We start from the raw sequence: 19460 nt of genomic DNA, 5'->3' as shown, positions 1-19460 counted from the left end.
ACATGGTCTTCATAATTATCATTTTAGTCACTGTGTTCTATTCCTATGACATGATAATTACCTTACCCCTTGTGTTCTGACATCTGGATTGTTTCCAGTTTTTCTCTTACACAATTACAGTGAACTTGTCTAACCATCTGCATTTTCAGTTATTTTAGATTATTTTCTAGAGTAAATTTTCATATGAAGTTCTTGGAGATTATTTGAATTTTTAAAAATTATTAAATATTTGCAAATTTAGATGTTTTTATGAAGTAGCAGAGTTACTTTAGGGAACCATGGATACTTTCTTTTTATTTTCTAATATAAATTTGTATTAGTCTTTATCATCTTCAGTTTGTTACTTTGTGACATGGTGTAGTTTTTGTTAGTTTAGTTCTGGAAATAGGGGCCCAATTAAAATAACAGATTTTTTTTAACATAATGAAAAACTGCTAAAGTTCATCTTACAGAAAAATGTCTACTAGAATAGCCAACATTTTTTGAAAAAAGAATGTAACCTTATCAGATATTCAAATACATTTAAAAATATACAATAATTAAAGATTTGGAATTGGAGAAGATATCCTGGCAGTAGGGTAAAATAGATTGAACTCCATATGTAAGCTCCATATGTAAATTCAAATATATGTGGGGAATCTTGTTTATAATAAGCTTGGTATTCATCACTGAGGAAAAGCAATGCGGGTTATTATTCATTGATGATGTCACAACCTGAAAGCCATTTGGAGAAAATAATAAAAGCATGTTCTTATCTTATAGCTGACAACTAAATTCTAAGTGCATCAATGAAATAAACAATAAACTATTAAAATTCCAGAAGAAATCATAGATAAAGTTGTTTCCAGGCATGTGTGTTAGACGTTTGTGAATGATGGAAGGACATACTATGAACAAAATTGGATCGTATTTTAAGTTGAGAGTGGGTCAAATAACATTATACCGTTCAAACAGAATACTTAAATGGAAGGGTTGGAGTCAAGCACAAGGATGTTATTCTGGTTCTAATGCAAAAAACACGCAGCAAATTGGCAGAACGTAAAGAACTGTGAACTAAACTGAATACTTAAATTGGGTATGAGCTGTTTATTCTAAAAAAAGATTTATTTTTAAGCTTCTGACGTTTTTATCTGAGGACCAATGTTTTAGTTTTTGATAATTACTTAGCATGTTTTCATGAAATAAGTAAAACTATGGCTTCCTTAAAAGAAACCTAATCTTTGTTGTGTGTGCCATGTTAAACACATCTTTTCTAAAATGTATTTGATCTGCCTTTTGAACTCCAGCCCATTGACTATGTATCTGTGAAGAAAAAATAACATTTCTTTTTCTGAGGGCAAATGTGATGTAAGATAAACTTCGTGTGATTACTTATCTATTTGTATTTAAAGGGAGTATAATATTAACTGAGGCAAATACTTTGGATAACAATGATTTGGGGGAAAATGTTTTAGTGGCAAAACTAAACTCAATATTTTTCATTGTTTATAAAATGTGTAGTTATATAGTTTCTGAAAATTCTGCGTACCTTTAAGTTATGGAGGCTGTAAATTAAGTTAGCAGTAATACTTTTTTTTTTTGGTAGAGAAAATGATTTGATTTGATTCTCTTTATTTAAATAGTTTTAAAGGGGAAGGGAGAGGAGCCAGAGGTAGGAAAAAAATGGAGTAGAGAAATATTCATCAGGCATACTTGGACTTTTCTTTTAGAATTAGCTTAATTTTTAGGATTTAGACTCAGACCCAGCTGTGTTGACATCTTCTCTTCCTCCCTCTTACCTGGCTGTTGACTTTTTGCAGGTTTTTTCTGAGCCAATTCACCACTTGAAAAATGGAATAATTATAGCACCTACTTTATCAGTGAGGATTCTAGCAGGAAACAAGATACACTCAGCTGGAATTTGAAGATAATTTAATGAAGGGACTATTTTGAGAGTGTGGATAGGGGTAGGGTTAAAGGAATCAATGAGGGATGTTGAAGAATTCAGGTAGGGGACTAGCAATGCAGAAAGCCTTTACCTGGACTTGACATTGGCCAAAGTCAACTGATAGAGAGGTAGGGAACACAGCAGAGCAGAGAAGGAAAGAAAAGATGCGGGAGGGCTGGCAGACATTGAACAGCCTACCTTGTAAAGTTGTGAAACAAGGATTTCCGTCTGTGACATGATACCATCTCCATAAAGGGTAGCTTGTATGTTTTTTAAAAAATTAATCTAAGTGTGCATGGAAGGGTGTTGAAAAAGAATATTTTCTGATCTTTCAAAATATATGTTGGTATTACTGGAAACAGCAAAATAAAGGTTAATTGAACAGTTTTAAGAAGGAAAATATAACGAGGTTGGAAAAGAGGAAATTGCAATTCAGATAAAGTGTTCTCACTTAATGTTTATGAAATACTTTTATCAAAGTGTGTGATCTAAAAGGTAGAAGATCTAGGGAAAATTATATACTATAAACTTACTGTACATATCTGAGAAAATAGAGTTTCTTGGGGTGTTGAGGGAGCAGAGAGGAATTTTTTAGACACTACAGAAAATGGATCTAGAAAAGCTATAAAATAATATTGGGCATGTTCAAAATGATCAGTACTCTCATCTTCCTTGCATTCTCTTAACACCATGTTTTGAAATGCATTGAGGTTTTTTTCTTCTTACTTTTTTTTTTTTTTTGGAGATTCTTTTGTCCTTAAAAACTTAAAAGAAGAAAGGCAGGTTCTATTAAATGCCCTATGGAGGAAGCTCAGTACTTTTTATTTGGATACTTGAGTATTTGCTGACTTACCTGTTTTTAGTAAAAAGCCATATATGCCTATTAATCTTAAAACCCTATGAATATTCCTAAGGTCTTATTTCATTTGAGGGGTAGGAGAATGGAGGAAGGAAAAAAATCACCCATTAGGGAGAGGAAGTCCTTATACACTTGATAAATATGAGTTTCTTTCTCTCACAAAGGTACCTCCCTCTGCAGGATATCATGTGTATGGAATGTCTTTCCCGGAAGCTAAAGGAAGCAGTGACCCTGTACCTGAGAGTTGTGAGGGTTGTGGATCTCTGTGCTGGGCGCTGGTGGGAATACATGCCAAGTGGTAAGTGGATTTAACCTGGAAACTAGCATTAATTATGTTTCCATCAAAGGTAACTTGTCATCAAATCTTGTTGTCTTGAGATAGGCAGTTGGAATCATCTTGTAAGTAGGGAGGCAGGGTTTTAGCTAAATTATTAAGGTTGGGTTAGTTTGATAAAATACATTTTGCCTGGCCCTGGCTGGTTTGGCTCGATGGACAGAGCCTCGGCCTGTGGTCTGAGGGGTCCTGGGTTCGATTCCAGTCAAGGGCACATGCCTGGGTTGCAGGCTCGATCCCTAGTAGGCAGCTGATCAATGATTCTCTCTCATCATTGATGTTTCTCTTTCTCTCTCTCTTTTTCTCTCTCTCTCTCCCCCTCTCCCTTCCTCTCTGAAATCAAGAAAAATCTATTTAAAAAGAATACATTTTGCCTGATGCTTTCCTGTTCTATTGGTCTGTTGTTTTCATTTCCTATTCTTTAAAGGAACTATATCAGCCTAATCCACAAATACATGATTAGAAAATACTTATTGAGCCGTTTATTACTTAAATATATGCCTATCACATTAGATAAAGTGTCCTTTTTTTTTACAATGCAGTTTTTCATGTTTTCCTATACTCCTTCATGGTGCCCTATGGTTAAAAAAATATTTACAAATATTTGTAAAGCTGCTCTAGTAGGCCACAGAGGTTGCACTTCTGGAACTTGAATTTCTTTAGCACTTTTAAAAGGCCTATGCTAGATCTTGGATATTTTCAAATAAGGCATTGGCCTTGCAGGTAAAGAACTCAAAGTTAGTAGCCTAACCACAACAAATGGACCTCAGATAAAGAGACCCTGAGAAAAGAAAGTTGAGCCTGGCCAGTGTGGCTCAGTGGTTGACCATGGACCTTAGAACCAGGAGGTCATTCCTGGTCGGGGCACATACCCAGTTGTGGGCTTGATCCCCAGTGTGGGGCATGCAGGAGGCAGTTGATCAATGATTCTCATCATTGATGTCTCTATCTCTCTCTCCCTCTCCCTTCCTCTTTGAAATCAATAAAAATATATTAAAAAAAAAAGTTGATGACTTTATTTAAGCAGAACATATCTGAAAGGGAAGAATTAAAATTAAGGGCCAATCAGGATTTTTTCCCCCCAGTTAACATCAATCCATTGATTAGTGCCCTTTGGTTACTGTGTTTGGCAATTTAAAATTTTTAACCACCTTTCATCAAAGTATCCAGATCCTGATATTTTGAAAATGTGATGGGGCTGGGTATAGGGGAGCCTTAAGGGTATGTGAAGGGCTGAGAAGATAATTGTCTTATTCTGTTCTGTTATGTGGCATGGGACAGATTACCTCTGGAACACTGGAATATTATACAGCTTGGGCAGCCATATCCTTTCCAGAGGGTCTTCAGTCACCTGGTAACTCTTACGGGTTGGCCAGAGTTAGTTAACAATAGTATATACCTTTTTGCTAAGCAAAGACCTGAGGCTAGAACAGTTGTCTTAAATACTTGAAAGAAACCATCCTAAAGGGAAAGCATTCATCTTACTTGGAGAGTGATCATTTGTAACAGGAAAGAAATTAGGGCAATGTGAAAATGACTGCCATTCCTTATATTAGATTTGCTTTAATGGAGGTTAGGCCAGCAGGAATTCTGGAGATGAGATCAATGCACTATATAAAAAGCAGCATAGGAGAGCTCCCATTTTAAACAGTTCAGAAGAATTTGTATGTACATTGCTGACTTCTTTCAGACTGGGATAAAACCTGTGAGCACAAGGCTTCCATCCCTGCAAAAAATATAAAAAGAGAGTCAAAGCAGCGAACAGTCTCTAGTCTAGAATAAGATCTCACTAATCTTGTTAATGCCACCCTGGCCTGTCTCTGAGTTTAAGCCCTGATTCTCTCTATAATAATGCTAACTAAGGTTTTTATATAGTACTCATGGTTTACATATGCAAGCTCTTTGAATTCTCACACCATCTCTAAAGAAGGTGGAACTTTACCCACATTTTAGTGAGAGGCAGCATGTACTGTACCATTAAAGAGAGTGGACATTGCCAGTGGTCAGATTTAGTTTTGAATTTGGGCTCTGCCACATGGTAGCTTTTAAACTCAAGCTAATTTTTTACATTTGTAAATGGGGTGACAACCTTTTTCATTGGGTTGTGAGAATAGATGAGAAAACATGTAAACTGGTTAGCACATTGGATGTCAATAAAGGTTACTATCTATAATAATAAAAGCGTAATATGCTAATTAGGCTGGACTTCCTTCTGGACGGAGCTGGGGCTGCTAGGGAAGCCCGGGTCCTGGGTGCCAGAGGGAAGCCGGTGCCAGCAGCCCTCGGAAGGAAGGCCTACTCTTGCATGAATTTTGTGCATCAGGCCTCTAGTACGGGATAATAATGTGAATTGTTATAATTAGAAAGACCAAGACATTTCTGAGATCCTTTCTTACTCTTTAGTTTTGTGATGCTAAAGTTACCATATCATTCGAACTAGCCCTGTACAAATAGCACAACTTTTGAAAACTTTAGTATGTAAGACGTAGTGATTTGGGGCTTCATTTTTTTTTAAATAGATTTTTTTATTGATTTCAGAGAGGAAGGGAGAGGGAAAGAGAGATAGAAACATCAATGATGAGAGAGAATCATTGATTGGCTGCCTCCTGCTCACCCCCTACTGGGGATTGAGCCTGCAACCTGGGCATGTGCCCTTGACTGGAATCGAACCTGGGACCCTTCAGTCTGCAGGCTGACGCTCTATCCACTGAGCCAAATTGGCCAGGGCCATTTTTATTCTTGAGAGTTACTATTTTTATCATTAGTGAGCAGACAGTTGGCTCTCTGACAGCCTACATTAAAAATAAAAGCCCCAGGTTGTCAAATAAAAAAAATGACAACAACCAGCACAATAGTTGTCTGGTGTGAATGCCCTGTCTTGAACCATAATAGAGTTGCATTTTTTAAAAATATATTTTTATTGATTTCAGAGAGGAAGGGAGAGGGAGAGAGATAAAAACATCAATGATGAGAGAGAATCATTGATTGGCTGCCTCCTACATGCCCCCTACTGGGGATCAAGCCCACAACCTGGGTATGTGCCCTGACCAGGAATCGAACCATGACCTTCTGGTTCATAGGTCAGTGCTCAACCACTGAGCCACACCAGCCAGGCAAGAGTTGCATCTTACTGGTCATGTCACATAATAAAGTTGCATCTGATTGGTTATTTCTTGGTAGCAAAAATCCTTATGTACATTATAGGCACCTGATCTTTTTAAAATTTTTTGTCTTTATCGTTGATAGTATTACATATTATAGATGTCCTCCCTTTGCTCCTCCATTGCCCCCCTCCACCAGGTATCCAGTTCCCCTGCCCTTGCCTCAGGCCTTCACCACCCTATTACATATAAGTTCTTTGGTTAATCTCTTTCTGCCACCCCTCACCCCTTCTGAGATTTCTTAGTTTGTTCCATGTTTCCATGCCTCTGTTTCTATTTTATTTATCAATTTATTTTCTTCATTATGGTGTATAAAAATGCCATCGATTTCTGGGTGTTGATTTTGTAGCCTGTTCCATTGCCGAATTCATTTGTTAAATCCAGTAGTTTTTTGGTGGAGTCTTTAGGGTTTTCTGTATACAATAGCATGTTATCTGCAAAAAGGATAGGTAATTAGGCCCTGGCTGGATGGCTCGGTTGGAACATCTTTCTGATACACCAAGTTTATAGGTTCAATCCCTGATCAGGGCACACATAAGAATCATCCAATGAATGTATAAATAAGTGGAATAACAAATTGATTTCTCTCCTCCCTCTCCGCCCCCTAAATTCAATAAAAAATTTTTAATACTATTATTATTATTATTTTTGTAAGTCAATCAAATCATACCTTTTTTTTTTTTTTTTTTTTGGTCAGATCTGCAAAAAAATATTTTTTTTGGTGTGCTGCAGAATTTTAGGAATTACTTTATATGTGTCATGAAATGAGAAAGGTTGAAAATTGCTGGTGTAAAATGTCTAGGGAGTGCCCCAGCCAGTGTGGGTCAGTTGGTTGGGCATCATCCCTTGCACCTGTCAGTTTGATTTGGTTTGATTTGGGATCAGGGAGATTCCAGGTCAGGACACATGCCCAGGTTGTGTACTCGATCCCAGTAGGGAGCATTGCAGAAGGCAGGCCATCGATGTTTCGCTCTCACATTGGTGTTCTCTCTCTCTCTCTGTCTCTCTCTCTCCATTTCTCTCTCTAAAAATCAATAATAAAAATAAAATCTTTATTAAAAATAAATAAAATGTCTAAGGAGTGTTAGATAAACACTAGACAGAGTAGTTATTAGGACTAAAAGAACCTAGGTTGGGATGGGATTTAGGTGAGAACCGAGCTTTCTGAAGATGAAGATCTTTCTTATCTTACTCATTTTTTTTGGTTGCAGGGTCTGTGGACCCCTTGAGGTTTTATGTACCAGAGAGTACTTTTTGGGGAGGAGGAAAGTGCCTAGTAAATGCTGACAAACAGAAAAATGAACTAGGCTCTAAATATCTTTGAACTTCTCAGGCTTCACAGATTCCAGTTTTCTGACACTATTGAAGAAGATGCCAGACGTCGAACAGCTATATGGCCTTCACCCTAGATACCTTGAGAGGCGGAGGGTGCGTGGCCATGAAGCTTTTAGCATTCCAGGTGTTCTGGAAGCTTTGCAGGCATGCCCAAACTTAGTGGTGAGTGCCTCCAGTTGAACATTTAACATCAACTAATTGATGAAATAAATAAAAATAATGATAACGCATGTTCACTCACATGTAAATTTCATCCATAGCAAACTTTTAAGTTCCATTGCATGCTTAACATCTTATGATACAGAAATAGAAGCTTTGGGTGCTAAATTAAAAGCCTTTCTTATGCTTGCTTTGGCATTATTTTCTAGGGTGTGGAGACTTCTCATTTGGAATTGGTAGAATCCATTTGGACGTATATGCCGCATGTTCATATTTTGGGGAAGTTTCGGAATCGTAATGGAGCATTTCCAATTCCTCCTGAAAATAAACTGAAAATTCCTATAGGAGCAAAAATTCAAACTTTGCATTTAGTTGGTGAGTACATGTTTCTCGGGGCACTTGTGACTCCTTGAAATGCCACATTAGTTGAATATTCATTGAAAGGAAATAGGCAGAATTTTAGAAATGTCTTTGTTGATTGATGGTGGCAAAGATATGCTTATGAGATTTGTATAAAAATTTCCCACTAAAAAGCCTGGGATGGGGGATGAGAGAAATACTGCTTCACAACTACTCTATTTCCTTTTTGAAGATAGTTTGAGTAGTTTTGAAAGTTGTTGGTTTGTTTGTTTGTTTGTTTGTTTCAATGAACCAGAATCCTGCCATTGTTATCTAACATCTACCTCCTGATTCTAGCTCAACCCTCTAGAGCAGAGTCCTCCAGTGTAACTTACTGTGATGATGGAAATGTTCTATACTTGTACTATCCCATATGGTACCCACTGTGGCTAGTGAAACAGGAACTGAATGTTTTTTTATGGTAATTTATCAAATAGCCACATGTAGCTATTTTTATATAATAAAAATCTTCATTATAGCTCTTAGGTTACTCGTATCTTCTCCAAGCAGAAAGTGCCCCTGTATTCTTCAACCCAGAGTCATTGGAAAACTCTACCACTTCTCTGTTTCCCTGAGAAATGGGGAAGAGATGGTCTTTTCCAGAGTCATCTTATTTGTAATGATCACAGTGTGTAGTCTCTGTCTAAATATTCTCTGGTACTATATCCCAATAATTTCAACCTAAGTAAATGAATTGGTAGAGTCCATTTGGACGTATTTTCTCTAATTTGTTGTCTTTGGCTTAGATTGCTGAAGGGAATTTTTATTACTCCTGTTACTATAGTCTGACATTTAAAATTCATTTATTACATATTTTACTTAAAATATACATATTGAGTATCTGCTGTATTTCAAGCATTATTCCAGGTATTTTGGGATGATCCTGAACTAGAAATTTCTGAAACTGGGTCAGGTGGGGAAGGGAGAGCAGCAGGGATGATAGGAGTAAGTCTTAAATAAGACTTATGTGCACAATTATGGAGGAGGAGCAAAGCTCTCCAGCATCCCTTCATTGACAAGATCAAGGAGTGGTTCTGATTAAGGACTTGGATATCTAGTTTGAAATTGGGTTTTTAGATAGCAATATAATATCTGAAGTTAAAATATAGGCCCTGCACATAGACTGTATTTTTATATCTTTATGTTTTCTATGATTCTTGCCACAGTTCATTGCAAAAAAATATGTACTTGGTAAGTTGAAATGCATTAAATAACTTGATTAATTCAGCAGCTTAACACTGTAATGGTGATAAAAATGTAGGTAGTAAATTAATGAACATGCTGGGGAAGACAGGTAATAGTCTTTGTGTATAGAATGGATTTGGGGCAAAATGTAGATTGGGCATATGATGTCTCATCTGCATCTGTCTCATCCTTGCTACTTTGGGTTTCCTAATCAGAACTACCATCATCATGGTAGATATATTTTTGAATTTTGCATCTTGAGTCTCAATCTGTACCTTACTTCCTCTTTTTTTTTCTTTGGTCACATCCTCAATTTTACTTCCCATCTGTTGCCATCCAATGTGTATGCATCATTCAGAGTTAAGTTAACCATGCTTATTTGGGAGTACCAAGTTAAGAAGTTACCAATACAGTAGAATTTAGCTTTCTGTAGAATTTAGCTTTTAAAGAACCAGTCATTCAAATACTCTAATATTGCTTTCTCTAGTTACCATTGCTAGCAGGGCTTCTACTGACTCAAATTTAAAAGTTGCATTAAGCTGGCTTAACCAGCTGCTGCTTATGAAATACCGTAATCCTGGACCCTTGGATATCTCTCAGAACCTGTGTCACTTCCTTGGCTGTTCTGTAGCCTGCAGTGTTTAGACTCTCGAGCAAGTTCCTAGAGCTGCTTCCTTCTATTTAGAATGTACAAGTTACCTGTCTTCTTTCTTTTTCCATATTTCCTGACTTTTCCTCCCACCATAAATCCCCTCCCCTTTCTTCCAGACATGGTCCTCTGTGATTTCTAGCTTTAAGCCACTCATGGATCAGGAGGGCAAAGTAACTTTATCAATTTGAAACCCTATATAATAAAAGCCTAATATGCTAAATGTCCAACCATTTGTTCGACCGGTTGCTATGACACGCACTGACCGCCAGGGGGCAGATGCTCTGACTGGTTGGTTAGCTTGCTGCTGGGGTCCGGCTGATCGGGACTGAGTTAGACTATTGGGACTGACGGGCTGGACATGCCCTGGAGCCCTCCTGCGGGCCCTCCCCGGCCCCCATTGTGCACCGCTGGGATCTCTCCCTCGGCCTGGCCTGCTCCCTCTCGGAATCCAGGACCCCCCCAGGGCATGTCCGCAGGACAAGCTGAGTGACCCCCCACTGGTGCACGAATTCGTGTACCGGGCCTCTAGTATTAAAATAAATGACTGACAGGTCTCTCACTTTCTTAGCATCATGCTGACGGGCTCCTACCACACATCTACAGATCCTTAAGATTCATACATTTATAAGAAGAGCCTTAATCTCTGTGTCTGATATCAGTCAGAAACCAGGATTTTTAAAGTCAGCTAGCCTGCATTTGTGCTGAGAAATTTAGTTTTCCCACTGGCAGGATAGTGAACACTGGTAGTGAAATAGTAATTTTGTATATTGTTTCTGTATCTTCTTACTTTTGCTATCAATAACCTATATTTATGTTATATCCACTGGGCAAATGTATCCTGGAAGGGTTGTGGTGTTATGAGAAAGACTTATGTGTATAACATAAAATCCTATCTTCCCATGTGCTTTTACTCAAGAAATAACAAAATACCTTGTCTATTTATGGTTTGTTTAAATTGTTCTTTACAAGACTGTTTTAAGTGAGCCAAAGTTGATAGATTTTAACGGGGTAATTTGTTCTGAATAAAATATCCATGAAGTATATGTTATCAACTTGAAAATAGACTCAAACTTAAGATACAGAATACAGAGTTTCTTGGTGATTTTCTTGTTTGTTCTTTTTTTACATATATGTTTTAGGGGTGAATGTTCCTGAAATTCCTTGTATCCCAATGTTAAGGCACCTTTATATGAAGTGGGTAAGACTCACTAAGCCACAGCCATTCAAAGACTTTCTTTGCATCAGCTTGCGAACTTTCGTCATGAGGAACTGTGCAGGTAATGGGACATAGTCATGGTGGAGTTACTAGTACACATATGCTATTCTAAAAATAACCTATTCTAAAGCAAACTCCATAGCTACATTCATAAACAAAATTATATTCTACTACTATACTACATGTTTTTAACTTACCTTGTGAAGATAAATATACTTTTTGTTTGAAGACAGTAGATACATTTTTGTGTCTGACCCTTAGCAAAAAAAAAAAAAAAAAAAAGGTGTCACTATGTCGCTAAGTATTTCTTATAGGCACTTTCACACTTTTTTATAGGATTGTTCTCATAGATATCTGTTTGCTTTCTTTGTCTTTGGTCACTTTTTTTGGATTGTTTTAATAGATTTCTGTTTGCTTTCTTTGTCTTTGGTCACCTAATCATTCTGCATGTAAATAGTTGATCTAATGTACTTTAAAGCATAAAACACTGCTTTTATGATACTGCTTTTCAGTTCAGAAACCTTCAGTGTCTCTGTTTCCTGAGTGTGTCAAGTGCAAACTATTGTGCTTTAAATTTCACAATAACCAGGGCCCTTCTTGATATCCTTGTTTTTTGATTCCTTCCCAAGATACACATTCTTTTATAGTCAGGTCTGCCTACGTACTGTCTACAACAATACCACCATTCACCTCAGTGTCTTTCCTTATGCTGTATGTCCTGAGTTACACACTTCCTTCCTCCTCTTTACTTGTATACATCCTTCAAGTTCTGCCTCTTTCTGCTTCCCTTTCTATTCTATTTCTTTTTTTTAAATATAGTATAGAAGATCTTATTTTTGTACTTGAAATGTCCTGCCTTTTTATACTTTTATAATTTTTCATGTTAGTTTTATATCCATGTCAGTTGCAAGCTCTTTGATAGGACCATATCTTTTATGATCTTCCATAACACTTAATACAACAATCATTACATAGAGATATGTTTAAGTGATTGCGCTATTTACTTGAGTGAAGGATCAAATTTTCAAATTGGCTTTTCCCCCCTTAGTTATTTTGAGCTCAAAACTATTAAGACTTCAGGGAATTTATTTTTAAAAAACCCAAAACCTATGCAATGTTCTTGACAAATCCTAAGTATATGGTTAACAGGCCAATACTTACATTCTAATAAGTTTAAATGGCAAAGAGCCAACTACTTGGCTCTCATTTTCCAACATAGAATTTATAAGTTATTTCAACTGCTGACTTGAAAATTTGTCTTTAAGACTGTTTATATAATTCATTGAATTTTGTTTTTCTTTTTCCCAGGTCCCACAAACTCCTTGAAATATGTCCCTTTAGTAACAGGCCTGGCCTCTGCCCGAAACTTGGAACACTTAGAAATGGTTCGAGTTCCTTTCCTTGGAGGTCTTATCCAACATGTAGTTGAAGACAGTTGGAGATCAGGTATTTGTTTTTCTTTAGTTACTAAATATTTTAAAAATCGATTTTTAAAAATCATTAAGATATTATTTACTTCTCTTTTGAGTCTTTTCAAAAGAAAATGCTTGTCAGTAATGGCACTTTCTGTCTGGTGTATTTCATAGAGAGTAAGTAACCATGAGCACAAGCTAGTATTCATTTCCATTTTATGCAATGTTAAACCTTCTTAAATAGAGTGATAAGGCATGTTTTCTGGCTTGTTAATACTTATATTTAGTTAATACATCTGTTATATTCAGATTGTTTCTGAGAAATGTTAATAAGGATGTCTAATGCTCTTTGGTTTTAAGAGATGTTTTTTGACTTGGATACCAGAACAACTCAGGTATTAATAACATAACTATATTTAATAGTATATAAAATGTTTTCATGTTTATCAATTGGATATAGACCCATCCATTAAATTATGGCTTTTAAAAAAATAAACATTTTATTCTCTAGGTCACATTAATTATATTTTAAATCATGATATGTAATAGAACCCTCTCCATTTTAATCACATCAAATTGAAACAAATTCCAGAAAAATTAGCTAGCTAGATAATTAATACTTGAGAACTGAAAATCTAACTTTGGATATTCAAAGTATAAATCAAGTAGGGAACCTTGTTTCTGCCAAGGGCCATTTAGATATTTATAACATCATTTGAGAGCCATACAAAATTATCAACTTAAAGATTATCCTTCTATATTTGGTCAAACATTAATTAACTCACCCCTAATGCCTTGGCAGGGCCAGACCAGATGTTCCCCACCTTTGGTATAAATGGAAAATCATTAAGTATCATTGGTTACAAATAAACATTATCACTAATAGTAATGATAATAATACTTCAAATCCAACAGAAATGCATACGGTATTCACCAGGAGAGTGTTTAAAATTGTTTATAGTAACATTCATAAAAGCTCCAACATGGAAGCAACCCAAATGCCTATTTAGCAATAGCATGGAAAATTAAAATGTAACATATTCTTGCAATGGAATACTGTGCAACAATGAGAATGAACAAACTAATGCTACAGGCAACAATATGGATGAATCTCATAAACAAAATGTTTAATAAAAGAAGCCAGACACAAAAGTATGCATACTGTGTAGTCTTATTTATAAGAAGTTCAAAACAAATCAGTCTTTTGTGAAATTCATTGAGCTATATACATTAATAATTTGTATATTTTTCCCCTCTGTATTTACAAGTCAGAAACATAGCCAAAACCAGTTAAAAATAAAGTAGTGTTGATCTTATTTCTTATAAATATATTGGAGGTTCAAACTTTAGCCAGAAAATGTTAGGATTCCTTACTTACAATTCCCTCATGAGCTTCTGGCTTTCTGAAAATTCTTACTTAAAATTGAAATAATTTGGACTAATTTTCAGATGCCATCAGAATGTCTTTTCAGAGTGACGGTATCTGTTTTCATCTTAGGAGATAACTAGTAGTCCTAATTGATCTTGAGATACTCATTTGAATAGAAAAACAAACTTAGATTTTAAAAAAAATTATCATTTAAAGTGAGAATAAATGCTTTACTGAAAGTCCTGTGGTCAAATGAAATGTCTTATGTTTTGTTCCTTTTCTTTGTTAACCAGGTGGTTTTAGAAATTTGCACACCATTGTTTTGGGAGCTTGCAAAAATGCTCTTGAAGTAGACCTTGGTTACCTCATTATCACTGCTGCTCGTAGGTATGTTTCGTCTTCACTTGTGTCTTTTGTCTTAGAATTATATGTATTTTCCTGTTTTACAAAAATTTGGGGGAATATGTGTGAAAAGTGATCATGCCTTGTTCAGATTTCAAATACACTGGAGTTGTTTAAATAGCAGCAGGGTTATCATGTAGTGGTAGTCCTATGTTATAATTGATGACCAGTTGAGCTGCTCTTTCATATCCAGCAAGCTCTGAAAGGATGTGGTCTTATCAGCGAAAAACAGCTCTCTGGAAGTGCCTGAGAGTGTAACAGACGTCAGCATTGATTCTCTGGCACCTGTAGCCCTCTCAGGAAGCATGTCTCAACTTCACCAATTTTCTGAATCAGTTTAGTTAGTTGGAGATATTATTTGTTGTTGAGCAATCTGTTTAAAATGAGCCTTTTCAAGTTTCTGACCTTATAACACATTTCATATCACTGTGCCACATTTACTGTTTCCTATGTTATCAAAAAGTCTACCTCTACTTGTACTTTAATATTTGATTTAAGTTGAATGAACTATTTTTTCAATTTACTTGTAAACAACGGTCTTTTTATCAGTAGGATATTAAGAAAATAAATAAAGCAAAACTGTTTCTAAGTTTAAGTAAATAGGTATTGTTACCTACTGTAGAACTGTACTCTTTGTTAAAATGGGACATAATGGTTAGCATAGAAAAGATGTTAAAAAAATACCAGCACCAGATTCTTATTTGACTTAATCAGGTTTAAGAAAGCACTGGGAAGGGTATAGGACTCTTACTGTGTAATTCATTGTTATTTAATAGGAACTTCCGTGTACCACCTAAGGTGTGCCCACACTTTGCAATATGTCTATTTGAAGGAAACGTCTCTAACATATTTTAATGGAGGGGAGAAAAGTTGTTTTCATTTGACACTTCAGCAAGATAAACTACTTTCAGAGCCTTATACTAGGAAGAGCCTTTGATTCTGGTTGCTTGTATTTCACTGTGATTGTGTATTTTGCTGGTTGCTTGTATTTTACTGTGATTTATCTTTGTTCATAGGTTACATGAAGTTCGGATCCAGCCTTCCCTAACCAAAGATGGCGTCTTTTCTGCCCTAAAAATGGCAGAGTTGGAGTTCCCCCAGTTTGAAACCCTTCATCTGGGATATGTAGATGAGTTTTTGCTGCAGAGTAAGACTTATCCCATTTTTTTATTCTTTAGAATTACTGGAGGGAACTTACTTGACTGAAACCTGAATTGGGATGTTTCATATTTTCCTGAATATAAGACAACTTAAACTCTTAGGTGCTCTCACTTCTTGAAAAAATTTTTTAATTTAAGCTTTAAGTGTCAGTGATTATTTTTTTCAATATTGCCTCTGAATTTAGCATATTATAGAAAATGTAGTGATTATCAGTATACTAAAAAAAAAATCCTTATCTACATTTGATATTGTCTCCACTTTGCTGCCCAAGTTTCTTTCCCATTCTGCTTCATTTTTTTCACAGAATGTCATCCTTGGTTCCATTTGTTGAATTTGATCTGCCACACTTCTTGAAGCTTTTGATGGTCCTCTCAGATGAGGTCCCATTCCCTGCCCATGCTCTTCATTTCCATAATTAGCCCGCTGGGCTACTGGATTTCCCAGATAGTGTGAGCACATAATGGTCAGTATTCATTTAATGATGATTGCTGTTGGAAGGCTTGTTCACAGCATTTTCTGGAATGTATTTACAATGGGGAACTTAGCCTTTGGGTTTGAATGCATGTCAATTCGTTATTCAAACTTTTCTCCCACATGACGTTAGTCATACATGCAAGAACACCAGCATGTTTTTATTTTTGCAAGAATTAGTTTATTCCCCATGTAATTTGCAACAAGTCTTTCTTACATTGTTCACTGTCATTCCAGATGGCATTTTTTTCTTTGGATCTAATTTGTGTTGTAGAAAACCATAGAAGGCTTAATTCCTCTGGTCAGGACAGTCCAGGTCAAACAGCGTGACTGTTGTCCTTTTTCATTTCTAATAATTGTCATAGTAATAGGGTTTTTTTTCTACTTTTTCTTTGTTGCAGTTCTCATTAATACAGGTGAAGGATTAAAACAATGAAATCAGCCAGTTTAACACAGAAATCACTTAATCTTTATAGCTTTGAAAAAGATCAGCTTTTCACCAACATAGCTTTAAAATGCTAAATTAGTATAGTAAGTTCATATAAAATCAGTATACAGTAAGTCCCTCCATAATGTTTTTGGTAAGTTCTTTGAACTGTGGCAAAAAAATGTTTGTATAATGAAACTAATTTTACTATAGGCTAATTGATATAAACAAGAGTAAAGTTCTTGTGGTATCTGATCAACATTGTAATGAAGGACATTTTAGGACCTCCTTTATTTGATATCAAACTTTTCTGGTTTTGAATGAGGTTGTAATATTATCTATGTAGTAACTTACAAAATTATTAGTTTGGTAATTAGTGTTCTTTCTATAAGCTTGTATTTTGTTCTTCCCCAAAGCTCAAAACATCGACTTGTTGTTTCACTTACTTATTCATTCATTGCTTGCCTTTTGTATGTGCCCTGACTGGAGATCGAACCCACAACCTTGGTGTATTGGGATGGTGCTCTAACCAACTGAGCTACCCGACCAGGGCATATTTCTCTATTGTGTTTCTGTCCCCTCCCTACACATTTTCAAAGAAAAACACTTTACCTTTGACTACTATTACCTTATGCTTTTCAAAATAACTTGTTTCAGTCTTTTTCAAATTTAATAGTCCTTTAGCTCTGACCTTTTTTATAAGCTATCCTCTTCATATTTGCTGCAGTTCATCCATTTCTCTAGTATAATTGTTCTTCTCTGCTTCTCCAAAGGCAGCCTAGAATTCTCTGCATCAGAATAGGATCCAGGTGCCTCTATTTAGAGAGGAACGAGAGGTCACTGGTCATACTCTGTCACTAAATCTCAGCCTCAGTGATTTAGATTTTAAAGCATCTGTCTAGGTAGGAGGTGGGGGTGGCCCCTGGTAAAACTTGAGTAACTTTTTTTGTTACAGAGAGTCTGGCAAAATATAAAAAGAGACAAAAATCCTTGTCTTAGTCATTTATGGTAGAAGTGACAGTGCCAGACTGAGGAAATGGACATGCTGAAAAGCAGATGCTGTGTATTAGGAATATAAGTGACCCAAGGATGAATACTTATATAGATTTATGATCTCAGAGCTTCCTTTAAATGTGATAGGGATGTAACACTCATTGAAAACCAGAAGCAGTACAGAGTAGTCTTTAGTGCTGAAGCTTTAGGGGGAGGGAGGGAGATGGACTTGAGGACTGCCTACTATTAATCGCGGGGCCTTGAGCAAGTTACTTTAGTCCATGTTTTCTTATTTGTTGTGGTTTTATCTTCATTTAACAAATGAGAAAACATGGGCTTTTATTATTATAATCTCTGACATTTAGAAAGCATTCAGTAATGGTAACTTTTAGCAGAACTATGAGCTGAACCAAAAAACAAAAATGAGTCTTTGGTGATGTCCTCAGGGAGTGTCACAGTCAGGAGACCCTAAGAGCAGGAACACGCTAGTAGTCTCAAAGGAGTGAATGTAGGGCATGGATTTCTCACATCAGGCTGTTTATTCAGACAGCACCCAAGGAACAGGGTCAGTTCAGATTTACCTGATCAGAGGAGAGAAAAGGCAAGTTTCAAGTCCAGAGGGCAAGAGAAAGCTTTTTATCAGGAGACTGAAGAAAATTGCTCAGCTTAATGGTAAAGGATGGGTTCAGGTGTAATCTGCAAATGCCAGTAAATGCCCAAAAAGGGGACTATCAGAGACTGAACTAGATGGAAAGCGAAATTGGAAGGGTTTTGGAGTAGATTGCTTGTTTTAAGCATGTTCCGAACTGAAGGTATAAATCCCTCTAGTGTGCAGGGCAGTTTCACCAGAGCAACTGTTTTCTTTGTGCTTTGTGTCACTTGATTACAAGGACTGGGAAGATGTTGTTTGAATTCCTATATTCCCAGCCCTGTGCTGGACAATGCAAGTGGAAATGTGAACTAGATAAGTTCCGTTTTTACTTCAAAGTGTTCATAGTCAACTGGACCATCCTGGAGAGTAAAGGGAAGATAGATGAGAGAAACATTGATCGGGGACAGGGGATGAGGTGTGATTTCCAATGGCATAAACCAGAATGGAGGGACCTCTTCTACTTATATACACCCCCTCGTCTGTGACAAGACAGTAGGAGCTCAGTGTCAGAGAGGGTGGATGTGTTTGAGTTAGAAGTCTATGTCCTGGAGACAGAAACAGATTTACCAACCAATAACATGGGCTCTTAAAATGAATCAGAATTCCCCAAGTTTATTCTTCTCTACATATGGCTACACCCAACTCCATAAACATGTGAGTTATATTTTTAAGGTATTATTTTTCTTTTAAAAGATAAAACTAAAACTTCACCATAAACTTGAACTAATACAATATATCTGTCCGTTTTGCTTTAAGAACTTTAGCTTTCTTTTTGCCTTTTCTAAACAATTGGAAATAATTTTTCCTATTAGCTGCCCCCCCTTAACTTTTAATATAAATTCTTACTTTAATGCCCATTTGTACAATACACCTAATTAAAAACTATACCTGAACCTGAATCTGATGATGGACAGATGACACAGAATGATCATAGAGAGTGATTGTACTGGATGTTAAGATAAAGGATTGGCAATGCTCCTGGACGCTTAACCTTTTTAAAAAAACAGTCTATTTCTCTTTTTAGGCAGAATGGCTAATGCAGATCTGGTGAAGTACGGTCTGGCCGATGTGGTAGAAAATCCTGGTATTATCACCGATATAGGGATGAAGGCAGTCAACGAAGTTTTTTCCTGTATCAAATATCTGGCAATTTATAATTGCCCCCATCTACATAATCCATACAATTGGATCTCAGGTACTGTAGGCTTAAATCTGCCTGTATTTTATGTCGAGATAATATGTATCTTTGTTTTCTATGTGTACTGTGGATTGCATTCGTAATATAAAATGTAGATATTTTATATGAATTATTCATACAAGTTCTGGGAACCTTTGATAACCGAGTA

The 19460-nt window shown here is 36.3% G+C and overlaps 1 protein-coding gene across 10 annotated transcripts in view; it reads left to right on the top strand.

Annotated features, from left to right (window-relative positions):
• Window positions 1-19460, top strand: part of FBXO38 (F-box protein 38) — a 51508-nt gene that overhangs the window by 7926 nt on the left and 24122 nt on the right. For 8 of the 10 annotated variants that reach the window (XM_006097442.3, XM_006097447.3, XM_006097445.3 and 5 more), the window contains 8 exons: window positions 2951-3084; window positions 7615-7778; window positions 7985-8150; window positions 11151-11288; window positions 12536-12673; window positions 14302-14395; window positions 15427-15557; window positions 19139-19309. In XM_006097442.3, coding sequence (XP_006097504.1) covers window positions 2951-3084; window positions 7615-7778; window positions 7985-8150; window positions 11151-11288; window positions 12536-12673; window positions 14302-14395; window positions 15427-15557; window positions 19139-19309 — 1136 coding nt within the window. Of the gene's footprint in view, window positions 1-2950; window positions 3085-7614; window positions 7779-7984; window positions 8151-8567; window positions 8596-11150; window positions 11289-12535; window positions 12674-14301; window positions 14396-15426; window positions 15558-19138; window positions 19310-19460 lie in introns of those variants that run through there. The other 2 variants (XM_023761198.1, XM_023761201.1) reach the window with 2 other exon arrangements.

The sequence above is a fragment of the Myotis lucifugus genome, unplaced genomic scaffold, assembly GCF_000147115.1.
Source record: "Myotis lucifugus unplaced genomic scaffold, Myoluc2.0 scaffold_202, whole genome shotgun sequence".
NCBI lineage: Eukaryota > Metazoa > Chordata > Mammalia > Chiroptera > Vespertilionidae > Myotis > Myotis lucifugus.
Note: the sequence above shows the minus strand (reverse complement) of the source record. Positions and strands in the feature narration are given on the sequence as shown.